The sequence below is a fragment of the Hylaeus volcanicus genome, chromosome 1 (assembly GCF_026283585.1).
Source record: "Hylaeus volcanicus isolate JK05 chromosome 1, UHH_iyHylVolc1.0_haploid, whole genome shotgun sequence".
NCBI lineage: Eukaryota > Metazoa > Arthropoda > Insecta > Hymenoptera > Colletidae > Hylaeus > Hylaeus volcanicus.
Window position 1 is genome coordinate 33,483,177 of NC_071976.1, and position 13,272 is coordinate 33,496,448.

Below are 13,272 nucleotides of genomic sequence, written 5' to 3' on the forward strand. Positions count from 1 at the left end.
ATTTTAATATGTGTTCTTAGTGTAGATGCTTTTTTTATACTATAATAGGAAAATTATATTCTCATAATTTCCCATCATTTAAATTTGATTTTGTTATTAAAATTAATATGCTAAATCATATTCTTTATTGGTTAAAACATTAAGATTCTTTATAACAATAAGTCGTTTAACTGTTTATTTCTCTTAAAATCAATGTTTTCCTTCATTTTATATGTCATACTATTTATTTAAAACAATTGCAACATATGCTTCATTTTATAGGTCTTGCATGTACAAAAATAATTTTAAAACTACAAATATAGCAATACAAGTATATCATTCATTATGTCTGCTCAGAATGCTTCATAAGAACAACAATTGTGAAAATAAATTTAAAAACATTGCAATCAAATAGTACTTTACTGTAGTATATATAAAGTATTTGCTGATAAGAAAAAAAAATAAATACCTAAACATATCTGGTACTGTAGCTCTTACTGCCATATGTCTGTCAATTAGCAAATCACTGAAATTTTCATTATTATACCACAGTTTAATAAAACGATGATTATTAATCACTGCGCAAATTAATATTTTATACTCATTGTAACATAAAGATTTCTTAATCGATTCAATTATTTTGTTCTCCCAGATACCATTTACAGGTAATACATTCATCAATGTGAATTCAAATGCCACAGGCGGAAATGATTGCAGAGATTCTGAACCAGGTATATTTTCTATCAAGTGAATCTCTTGAGGTGGCAACACTTCAATATTACCATAATCAATAAACTGTAGAACTACCATACCATCGGCACGTATATTAATTACTCTGGCCCGATAATATCCCTCATTTTGAAATCGAGCACAGCAAAGTGCATTTATACGTAGGTTACTGGTCCGTGCATCTATACAACCCTGACTTCGAGCAAATTGTTCGCCCAAGGGTAAAATCATACGCTCTATACATGTCGCTGAATTTTTGTCAACTTGACCCCATATTTTGAGGAGTGAATCTTCTGCTTCGACATGGGTCACAAAGATGATCAATTCAGTGCTTTGTTGCATACTCATGACGTTTTACAGTCTTATGTCTTCTTATATGAAGCACTAACTCTTGTTTCATACACTAATTTCGTGCAATCTGAAATACCAAAGTTTGTTAAATAATGCGAAAGTATTTTTACTTAAACCTAACCGTTAACCGAAACTGGGCCACCTTAACTGAGAGTTACCGAGTAATGCGACCGGAAGGTCATGCGGTTTCGACCGTTCTAACTTAAAATACTTTTTCTCGACTACATTACTTTTTGTTTCTTTCGATTTAGTAATTATTGCTTTAAACAATTTTTTTTATTTTTACCATATTGTATCAAGACATCATGTACTTATTCCATGCTTTGTTAACAAAGAATCATTCGATCTTTTGAATTTAGTTCAAAACACTTATAATAACAATTTTCATCAAAGTTTTTCTATCAACAGTAACGTTTTTCTGTTTATAACATTAACATACATTTACAAATGACCACAATTGCGACTGAAAGTACATTGGTACGTAAAACGATATTCTTTGTATGATATTACGTACGAAAAAATGTATGTCAATGTTGCAACTAGAAGTCTACAAGTTATACAAACTTTACAAATAGTATTTCAAACACATTACTTCTGATTAATTTCACTGATAACCAATGAACGTTAATATTCTTTGTCAAAATTTCTCTTTCGTAAATAGCTTTGAAATCCAACGGTTGACCGGCTTTTTAATACCACATGGAAGTTTCTTTGACTACACTTTTGACATGTTTTGATGGCGCGAAAATTAAATTTATTATGCATTACTGTAGTCACATGTGCATTTTGTTCTATATAAGTAAGACGAAATGTGGATGTATTTTAACAGTTTTTAAATATATATTACAAATAATTCAATAAAATCTATTACTACTTAGTTAACTAATATCATTACAAATACTATATGGTATACTGAATGTAATTGAATAGTTTAATAGTGTTAAACAATTGATAGAAAAATATTTTTTACAAACAATAATCAAAATTTAGGATCTTTTTAACTATAAATCTTTCCAGTTTCTAAATTTTTACTTTCGAAAACAAATGTTAAATATAAATATTTCGAGATGTGCTACTATATGAGCCATAATAAAGCTTTTTAGAGTCCGAGAGATCCGCGTCATCTAACAATTAGATACCTCTAATATATTTAAAAAGACAATTCTTAGTCTCGTGAGAAACATTTCTAGTATAAGAAGCAATATTATAGTCTTTCGTATCGGATCTATCAAATGAGTTCATCGGTGAGGCTCGCAGAGATGCCAGATTCGGTTCGCGGATCCCTGGGTCGATGGTGGCGCCGTCTATGTTTCTATTCCCATCATTTACGCACATGGTCATTCTAGTTGATCCTGGTTGATCCTAGACTTCCGTTTCGTCCTAGTTGGGTATTCCCAAGTATTCCTAGGTCGGTAATGATGCGCACGAGACCTTGCGATATCGAGATCTGGACACCATGATTATTTCAAATTCTCGTCGAAATCTCAACAAAATTATGTACTCGTATCTTTTAAACTACTCGATTCCTAAATTTTTAACTTACATTTTCAGACTTTTCAGGTCAAAAACTACAAGATTTGATAAGTTTTAACAAAAAAAAAGTGGGCCTCTGAGACAAAGTTCAGCCTATTAATTAAAGAACAAAAGCTTAAAATGTTAATGAAACAAAGGATGCTTTAAATATCAATTTAATACAAAATTTTTGTATATACAACTGGAAGTAAATCACAATTATTTAATAAAAGCATATACTTTTAATTTTTAACAACCATTACAGTATTTCACGATGACAAAAGAAAGTACCTGCTATGTTTCTTCACATTATATACTTTGTCAAAAATTAAACTCTTTCAAGATTTAAAACATTGTTCAAAGCTAGCAAAATATCTTTTGTAGGTAGTGTTAGTCATATTCCAAGCGATTTTATGAGATAAAATGAATTCTATTTATCTATGATATATTTATTTGTTCATAACAATATTCAAAGGGTTTTGATGAAAATCTTGAAGAAGTTTTTTGGCAATTTCTTATTAGAGATGTTTAGAATCTTTCATTCCTAAATAGTACGTATATTGTATTTATGATATTATATTAAAAATTAATTATGTTGGTATTGATTATAACTAATATGAGAGAAACCACAATACATTAAATATGTAACTAATATTAAGTAGGTATTGATTTAATAAATATTGATAATAAAAAATGTTAAACAATTGATAGAAAAATATTTTTTACAAACAATAATCAAAATTTAAGATCTTTTTAACTATAAATCTTTCCAGTTTCTAAATTTTTACTTTCAAAAACAAATGTTAAATATAAATATTTCGAGATGTGCCAACTATATGAGCCATAATAAAATACATGATTTAGCTTATCTTATGTACCCCAAGAACTAAAATTCAACATAAATAAAGTACTTGAGCTATACTCTGTTTCCGTTTTTAGTAAGAAAGGCTAACAATTTTTTACATAACACACTTAAAGACAATATATCTTTTACAATAATAGGTGTAGAGAATTCCTTAAACTTAGTCATCCTTTACTTTATGTATTATTTTCAATCATGGTAACAATTTTACATCAAATGCTTGAAAACTACTTAAACAAAAATAATGTTCAATTAAATTATTGGCAATATCAATGCAATTATTATTATTATTATGATAAAATTGATAAATCAGAAAGAAACACGAAGATGACCTTCAATAATACTGTTAATAAATCGACAGGTGAACATCCGAGCACGATACTTTGCTCTCTGCATCAATTTAGATCCCATTGATTATAACAAATACAAGAAAAATGACAGTACATCTGTTATATATATAAGAATAGAAGTATTGTTAAAGTTCCCAATGTATTATACTTCATTTATAAATAAAAGGTATTATCATTTGTTCATGAAACTCTTAATTATCCTCAGCCACTTACAATTACAAGTTATATCATTTCTAATAGTTGAAAAAATTACATCAGAATTAAGAATTATCACTACTACAGTATAACAACTGTATGGAACGATACAAATTTCCCCTTGGTAGAACATTTCGTAAGATGACAATATATGAAACTATTAGATACTAATTGAACATTTCTAAAGCTTGATAATTCACAATATGCACGTGAACGCTCAAAATATTTATTCGTTTAAATATGAAAGACTTAATTGTATTTAATTGATTTGTTTTTAATAAACACCACATGGCGATGTACCGATTACATGTTAGTACATCACATATATGAGTGTTTTATATCCTTAAACATGTACACGAATTTTATATTTTTCATTTAATAAGATGCCACATTAACTTTAATAATATTAAAGTTTTCAAAAACGAACTTCTAATGAATAGGAATTGTTAAATGTTTGTACTCATAATGTAGGATGAGTGGAAAGTGATTCACTTTCCGCAGTTTCTTCTAATTCGTTATCTGTACTCAAAGATAAATGTTCCCTGAGCACTAAAGAACGCATTTGTTCTAATACCTGATGTAAAGACTCTGATCTTTGTTCCAGTCTATCATTTAGAGGAGTAGCATCGCCACTTGCTGTGCCACCTGCTGGGGTTTGTGGAGTATTACTTGGTGGTACTGGGGTATTTGTTCCATCACCTGTACCTACGCATATAAAATTATATTATTCAAGTAATTAACACTGATAAACAGATATTTTAGAAATCTTGGGCATCGTTTTAAACATTGTACCCATATTGTCACTTGCAGGACTAGCTGGTCTTTCCGCTCCCCTTATTTCTCTGATGATTTCTTCATCTTGATTATTTAATCTTAAACCTGCAACTCCTTTTTTGGGAACATTGTATAAGTCACGTTTAATTCTTCTGCGTCTAGAAGGATCGTTTCTACGTAACTGAAGCATGGAACCAAAATCAGCAATATAAAGAAATCCTGCGATTAATAATTCACAATTCCGTTTGCCTTGTTTATATGCTGTTTCTAATTCATGGCTTGTGCGTTGATCATATTGCCACCAACCTGTAACAACATAATTCAAAATCACAGGAGTTATATTTCCTATAATAAAAAAAGTTTAACAAAATATAAACTACAAACATTGAAAGCATCTTAGTTGGGGAGTTCGTAAAGAAAAATAACTTATGTTCTGCAATACAGAAGTTTTATTAGAAATATACATTAAAACTAAATTTTAATTTTTATAATAGTGAGTCTTATAATTTTTATGTAATACAATATTTTACATGGAACTTTATATGCAGTTTTATATAAAAGTATACATAGTTTTATGAATTTTCATGCAAATTATAAATGCAGTCAAGAATACTGTATGCCAATTATATTTGTAGAAGTTTGAAAAACACGAATACAAATTAATGTATTCCTGAAACACCTTTACAGGGTGCATCTGGTTTATCGCGCTTGATGTTACGTTTATAACGTGGTTTATATTTTCTGTATTGGCATTTATTTTTAAAGTCAACTATATAAAGCATGCCACAAATTAAAAGTTCACATTGGATGCTACCAAGGTTGTAAATAGTCTCCAAATCCCTGCTGGTCCTTGAATCATATTTCCACCAACCTATGAAGGGGTAGGATATAAACTTCTATACTTGATCACATCTTTTCAATTGATAATGAAGTTATCTATTTATTATTTTTAATATATTAATAAAATGAAATTTATTTATTATTTACAATAAATGTAGCATACTATATTAATAATACTTTAGAAAATGTTATGTCTGCATATTCTTGTATATGATATACATATACAATATATATAATTGCTGGAACATATATAAATGATCTCATAAAAATTGTAGCGAGTCCAGGTGGTCAAATTTACTTTATAGTGTCAACAATTCAGAGTTAGACTGGAGAGGTTCTGTTTGGGTGTTAACTCTTTGAATGCTATGGGCAGATCTGTTGACACTTGGTTCCTATGCGAAGATCATCCCATGGTATTCAAAGGATTAAAACTTCAAAGGTTTGAGTATCACAAGATAAGAGACACTCAAGAAAGAAAAAGCAGTATTGAGTGCAAGGAACAAATTCTATGGTATTATACTGATAAGCAAAAACTATATAGTTTTTATCAGTAATACACAGTAGGATTTGAATATACTATGGCACAAATATGATTTAGGATTGAATCTACAAAAACATAAAAAATTTAGTCTACATAACAATAAAAATAATTTTTAAGAAGAAATTTTTGCAAGAATGAAAAACTAAAAGTTCGTGACAAAAACTAAAAATAAACCTAACTCAGAATCAGTCAATACAATCTTATGACCAATAGGTCACTATCCTGAAGAAAAAACCTATTTAGTATTTTGTATCCAGCAAGTATATCACTTAAGAGATAACACAAAAATGACATGGATAAATTGTGTTATTTAATCATTAATTATAAATAAATATTCAGTTCAAATGAGCTTATCAATATTGCCCACAGATGTATTGAAGGACTATTCATGGAATGCATATATATTCATTTATCTTTGTTTATATAAAAAAGGATACTTTACCATTTCTACCTTCATAAAACCACTGGTATTCCTCCTCAGAATGTTCTGATTCCTTTTGTGCTTCATCTACATCTACCAACTGTGGTCTGTCAAGAAAATCAGGTGGAATTTCTTGACGACACATAGGACATCTTTTGCTTTGATTCGCAACACCTTTGACACATAGGTAACAATATACATGATTGCAAGGTAATTTTGCAGGGTATATACATGGTTGAAGACAGACTGCACATTCTGGTACAGTTGTTGACCCTAATGAAAAAGAATAATCAATTACATCACTATTATTCTCATTGTTTTAATAAAGATTAAATAAATCTTCTTCACGTTTTATATATGTTACAGTAAGTGAGGATCCAGTCAAGTGTAAATAATGCATGTGATGTAACAACAAAAATCACTTCTTTCAGCAGTGACATAAATTAAAAATTCGAACGAAATATTATCAAGAGAGTACCAAATTACTTATTGGTAATAAAATGGTTCGTAAAATTTGATAGAAATGTGCGACTCACACATTTCTGAAATAATTGCGTGAAATATGTATATACCTTCCTTTTCGTCAGACTCCTTTTCTTTGTCTTTAAGTGTGCTATCTGCTTTGTCTTGCGAATTAAGCTTCGCTTGAGCCATTATTTTAAAATCAGTTTACTTCTTCATTGAGCAAAATTGGGGATTGTGGATTTAAAAAGTAACGTAGATCATTTTAACGAAACTAACAGAACAGAATAGAACAGTCAACCATAAGCCACCTTCGTTGTTTACGACATACCAGGGGTTCTGAATGGTTCTGAACTCCAAGAAGAGCTCAACTGATACGTGAGAACCTCTAAAACAATAGCTCACTTCGCAACACTTTATAAACGATATTTATATTTTATACGATTCACGGTGTAAGAAAGATAGGTGGACAGAATGTTCTTTATTTTAATTGTATTTACGTAAATATATATGTTGTTTTATTTTTTATTTTTATTTTAAAGTAAAAGTATACGTATCATTTTATCGACTATACAGAGTGTCCCAAAAATGTTGTAACACCTTGAAAGGGGTGGTTCGGGACGTGATTTGAAACAACTTTTTCCTTAGAGAAAATGTTGTCCGAGGCTTCGTTAAGGAGATATTAACGGAAAACACTGACCAATCAGAGCGCACGGATACCGTTGGAGCGGCCGTGGTAGCGAAGGCTACGCCGCTAAGCGACCACGCACGTACGTGAACAAGTGACTCGACGTGCATCGAAGGACATTGACGCAGCAGCTTAGCATGTAGCCTTCGCTACCGCAGCCGCTCCAGCGGTATACGCGCGCTCTGATTGGTCGGGGTGTTTTGTTAATATCTCCTTAACGAAGCCTCGGAGAACATTTTCGCTAAGGAAAAAGTTGTTTCAAATCACCTCCCGAACCACCCCTTTCAAGGTGTTACAACATTTTTGGGACACCCTGTATATTCGTATTCCTGTGAGTCGTATAGACAGGGACACCAAACATTGATTTATCCGGGGGCCTATTATGCTATTAAGACGGCCCTGCCATGAACATAAACATAGGGTGCGTTCCGTTTCACGCATCAAGCGCACCGACCGCATAGGGAACCGTTCCGATCATTCAATGCACGCATCAGAGCGCACAAAATTTCCCGAAGCGTGCGAGTGTGTCACTGTTGGCAACCGGAGGGATTTTCCCCTAGATTTAAGGGGAAAATGTATGAGCTGGGATTTTTTTTAGGGGAACTTTTCAGGGACAAATTTTTTAGAAGAATTTTTTTTTAGGTGTTTTTCAATGGCGGCGGCACGAAAAAATACGAAATATGTAAAATTGTAAGAGAATAGCAAATTTTGATTAATTATACCTTGTAAACTAGATAGTCTATTCTTGCGTGGTTGACCAGGGTTCAAATCACCTAATTGCATTCATCTTTTTTTATTTATTTATTTTTACACATGACAACACTTATTTATTTTCAAGTAAATTTTAAATAAAATATTTTTATTTGTGAGAAATTTTAATAAATATATAAAATATTTCAGGGAGTTTTAAATAAAATTTAGGTGTTTTTAAGTAAAATTTAGGGATTTTTAACTTGGATCAGGGGAAATTGTTCTGTACTGGTTGGCAACACTGGAGTGTGTATGATTGTAGAAAACGGGCTGTAAGCGATTAGGATGATGAAAAGCATCGTATATTGAGTAATTGTGATCGTACATCTTTTCTATCCCATTGTCCATACACAATATAGGTATATTTGATTTTTATTGAATGATGGATTTAATATAACAATTGTGTTGTTAAAACTAGTTTCGGTATAAATATACATCTATGTACAAACATATGGCTTAGGTTTTAAATAAAATTATAGTACAATGTACAATTTCTATTTTGTGTGTTAGGTGTAGTAAAATACTGTTAATTATATTCAAGGAGTAGTTACGGTCTATAATAGATTAATTAATTTATGTATCATAATTAAGGCCGGTTCAATGAAACATTTGGCAGTTTCCTGGCTCCATAAATCGTAGGTACAAAATGTGCCAAACCCTATTACCCCGTTTTAAATGTTATGTACACTTTTATCGATGTTTTCGCAGAAGTTAAGTGTCACTCGATAAGTACATACATAGGAAAAAGCTAAGTCTCGTACCGCGGTATTTAATACTATTTAAAAAAAAAAAGTACCCAGTACACCGGTCAGTATCACAGCTACTTTCTGCTCTTTCGATTTCAATGCAATTACAATTAAACTGTACTATATGCGGGCAATTACTTATCCTGTGTACATGTGTGGCTATAAATCAAGAGAAGGGAAAGAGAGAACAGTTTACTGCGATTTAACGTTATACAGTATGTTAACTACAGCAATGTAGGAAACTTTAAGTTTTTGCAATGTACTGCAACCGAACGCAAAGTAGTCTGCGTACGGCGAGAACTTGATATTCGTATCACTTATTGACATATAACATCAATTAGCAGAGGAAATCCTTTGGTCCGACACTTTCTCCTTGACAAATCATTACTAATTTATCTGGAGATCATATAACTGTTTGATCCACTGTGCTATGTCCGCTAAGTCATGTACACTTTAGGAATCATAATGACCTTTAAGTAACGGTTGTAAATGTCTATTTAAAAAAGATCTAATCATGTAAATTCTTCATCAGTTTCTCGTAACACCACATATCATTATATTTGGCAGTGCTCCGCGACGTTTTCGCCATGCACCAAGAGATTGTGCATGAGCTTGCAATGTCCTACACCACCTTTTTGTTCTGGCTCCATCTTCAGCCTATAACAAAAGAGATTTTCTTATAATCACACTCTATCAAGAACAGTATGGGTTTCTTTACTTTTCTGTAGTATTATAATGGATTACACATTCCATGGATTACACATTAAATTAAAATTTTTTAATTTTCTCACTTATTTGAACAATGATTATAAAAGTTCATTTCATTAATACATATGAACACTTAACAAATGTAAAGTTTTGTTAAAGTTGAAAATTCCTATATTCCTTGTTCCTTGAATCTTAAGATTCGAAAATTTTGTTTGAAAATGTACTAATTTGTATTTCAACAAGAATGAGTCACAAAAATATGTAGTGTGATAGGTTTACTATATAAATATAACAGTAATGTTTTACTGTAAGCATTTACCTTAAATATAAATGTTTCCTTGGAATATAGTTCTTGAACTTCAAAATAATCTTCAAGATCTGTTTCACAGCATACTATACACTTATCAAGATACAGTGGTTCCTAAGATAGACATTTTACATTACGGTATACATTTCAATTAAACTTATGAATATATAGTGTAAATTCAAACTTTTGAATTGACTTACGCGTAATAACGAATACCGTCCAAATTTTTCTTTTACCAACAAGAGGGTAGCCTCCTTGATGCCTATATATCTTGGAAAAAGAAAGTCGTCATTAAACTCAAGGTCTTCTGCACTTGGCTGTAACAGAAATACATATTATGCATAATAATGAACTATAGATTCAGAATGTTTTTGAATATACCGTTAACAAATGAAAATTATATTTATTTACTTTGCCATTGGTAACCAACATAGCAGTAACAGGAGCGAGCTTGACAGTACGTCCGCGTCTCCAATTATTATCGGTTGGCTGAGCAACTAAAAGACGTCCTTCCAAAACAAATTTGGCTTCTTCATGGGCCCATTCTAATACTTCCACGGCCATCTGTTATAATAGACGCATTATTAGAGCCTATTCATATTGTAAAATTCTTTATATTCTGAGTTAGTGTAAGTTTTTGCAGCCTGTCATTTAAGTACTTTGTAACTTATTTTATATTTATTTATAAAAGGGCGAATCGATGCTGTGTCAGAGGACTGTCTTACGTCAGTGCAGACTTTCTCTAGTTTCTTGTTTCTCTTAGAAAAAGACTTTTTTTCTCAAGTCAGTGATTCTGAAGCGAAGAGAACATATTCTCAATTTTGAATAACGTCCTTTCTTATGGCATTTACTTAGTATTCATTTAAAGTGAATTAGTACATTAAAGTACAGAACATGCCAATAATTTATTTTTTAATTATTTTATTTGTAATAACTGCACTGTGTGAAACAAATATCTTTGAATTACCTTTCTCAATTTTATGTTCACCATATCTTGCTCCCCAATTGGTCGTCTACCATTCTGAATGATGGAAATTCTTCTCCAAAGCTTTGTTGAAGTTACATCCTTCGCTTCCTGTTGTTATATTATTGAATGATGTAATAAAGTATGTAACATATAAACAGTGTCATCTTAAATAATCAATTATTTTTATTTAAAATTTGCATTATTTGCGTGAGTGATATATTTACAGCATTCATATGTTCCAAGTGCAACTCGATGTTCGATTGAGCCTGTTTAAGTCTTTCCTTGGCTTCTTGAATGTCTGGTCGCACGGATGGAGTAGCTTTCAACAATCGTGCCAATAATAGAGGATATTTTGTCACTCTTTGAACAGGAACCTTAAAGAGAATTATGGTATGTTTATAATGATCCATAAGGGAGAAGAAATTACAGAATGTACATAAAAAAGATGTATATTATGCCATCAATTTTCCATAAATATTGGAAAGCGTAGTACATTTCATGTTTAAAACATTGGTGACATAATTTTAATTAATTCTTACCATCAAAAAGGAATTTAAATTCATCCTGCGCAAGACTGTGTTTTCCATCTGTGAAACTTTCAAAAATATTCGCAGTAGCTCTTTCTCTTTTTCCAAATTTTGTAACAGTAAACTTGCGCTCCCTTGCCGGGTACAGTAACTTTCAAATGCGTGAAGCATCCGTTCAGACTCCAGAAAGATTTTTCCTACGTCCACCGTCAATAGATCTTCGTCTCCAGATTCCTGTTTACCATTTAACGATTATGTATTAGTCATATTTATGTAGGCCGGATTATAGATAGATTTTTTACCTGAGCAAATTCCACAGCATCCTTTAATTTCTCAGCGAGTACGACATTGTGTTCGACGAGCTCTTCCACGTTAAGAAATATTGCTGTGAGCTGTTCCGAAGTAAGAAGACCAGCTCTGAACATGGGTCTGTGAAATTCTTCCAGAATGATTTGCAAATCTCTTCCGTATTTCTGTTCGGTCTCCACAATCTCCGTGATGATTTCTTTGCGTTCCACTCTCTTTTTCGAACATTTTCTGCACACGAAAGGCGCGTATACCACGCCGCTAAACAAATAACGATGATTAATTATACAGAAAATTGTCTTAATTTTCTTGTACAAGGTGTTTCGTATAAAGCGGAATGGTTGAATATCTCATAAGGAGGTGAAACTATCAAAAAATTATTTTTACGAAAGTTATTTCGATCATTTGGACAAATTATATGGCGCAAATCATTTTGTTGTAAGTAAAGTACTGGGGGAGATTTGAAAAACAAATTAATTTTTTTTTAAAGAGACTCCAAATTCCAGATAAGAGCTTTATATTACAATAAATGATCTTTAATTATAAATCGACGAATTTGTCTAACGAAATGCTATTATATTATGGATAAAAATATATAAGGTCTCTTGTAAAAAAATAATTTGTTTTACGTTCGTTTTTCATACCTATATATTTAAGTAATAGCAGTTCTCCTGTCTGCGTATTAAAATAGTTCTTATTGTGATATTTAACGGTATACTGCTTTCAAATTTATGTATTACGTTGTTATGCAGAATGCATTCAAAAGAGTTGCAGCCTTTTTGGCAGGTCGATTCGTTCGACGTTGATGTATATTCGGTAGCAAAACTTTCGCTTCTTGCGGTAAACAGAATCAATAGTAAGAGAAAGTGCAATTCAACGATTCTGTGAACTTGTTACGCGGTTTGTCTTCGGTGATATTACTGTGGCTGTATACATTCGATAAAAGTTTACGCGAAACATACATTTCTCAACTGCGAACATTAACATAAATAGAAATTTACATGTTTACTTCCTGTAGGTAGTCGAATATAAATTATTTGCCTATTCAATCTATTGCTTACGCGCGCTCTGATTGGTCGGGGTTTTCTCTTAATATCTCCTCAACGAAGTCTCGTACAACATTTTCGCCAAGGAAAAAGTTGTTTCAAATCACCTCCACTCTGTATATACAGGGTGTCCCAAAAACGTTGTAACACCTTGAAAGAGGTGGTTCGGGAGGTGATTTGAAACAACTTTTTCCTTAGCGAAAATGTTGTC

At 31.5% G+C, this 13,272-nt stretch overlaps 3 protein-coding genes across 7 annotated transcripts in view; all 3 read right to left on the reverse strand.

Annotated features, from left to right (window-relative positions):
* Nucleotides 1–1,771, reverse strand: part of LOC128883856 (tudor domain-containing 6-like) — a 14,039-nt gene extending 12,268 nt beyond the window's left edge. For 2 of the 5 annotated variants that reach the window (XM_054136712.1, XM_054136680.1), the window contains exons 1-2: nt 1,346–1,621; nt 449–1,126 (exon numbers count right to left, since the gene is read on the reverse strand). In XM_054136712.1, the coding sequence (XP_053992687.1) occupies nt 449–1,056 (608 nt within the window). In that variant the 5' untranslated portion in view covers nt 1,057–1,126; nt 1,346–1,621. Of the gene's footprint in view, nt 1–448; nt 1,127–1,201; nt 1,622–1,651 lie in introns of those variants that run through there. The other 3 variants (XM_054136696.1, XM_054136687.1, XM_054136703.1) reach the window with 3 other exon arrangements.
* A 961-nt stretch (nt 1,772–2,732) lies between these two features.
* LOC128872118 (E3 ubiquitin-protein ligase RNF146) lies at nt 2,733–7,685 on the reverse strand. Its single transcript, XM_054114492.1, has 4 exons — nt 7,127–7,685; nt 6,576–6,827; nt 4,771–5,058; nt 2,733–4,683 (listed from the first exon to the last, which is right to left on the reverse strand). The coding sequence occupies exons 1-4, from the start codon at nt 7,206–7,208 to the stop codon at nt 4,439–4,441; spliced, it is 867 nt and encodes a 288-aa protein (XP_053970467.1). The 5' UTR covers nt 7,209–7,685; the 3' UTR covers nt 2,733–4,438.
* Nucleotides 7,686–8,810: 1,125 nt separating this feature from the next.
* Nucleotides 8,811–13,272, reverse strand: part of LOC128872115 (uncharacterized) — a 61,647-nt gene continuing 57,185 nt past the window's right edge. Inside the window, exons 7-14 of the mRNA XM_054114479.1 lie at nt 12,012–12,276; nt 11,722–11,943; nt 11,407–11,556; nt 11,183–11,290; nt 10,627–10,779; nt 10,416–10,532; nt 10,228–10,329; nt 8,811–9,857 (exon numbers count right to left, since the gene is read on the reverse strand). Coding sequence (XP_053970454.1) covers nt 9,729–9,857; nt 10,228–10,329; nt 10,416–10,532; nt 10,627–10,779; nt 11,183–11,290; nt 11,407–11,556; nt 11,722–11,943; nt 12,012–12,276 — 1,246 coding nt within the window. The 3' untranslated portion in view covers nt 8,811–9,728. The remainder of the gene's footprint in view (nt 9,858–10,227; nt 10,330–10,415; nt 10,533–10,626; nt 10,780–11,182; nt 11,291–11,406; nt 11,557–11,721; nt 11,944–12,011; nt 12,277–13,272) is intronic.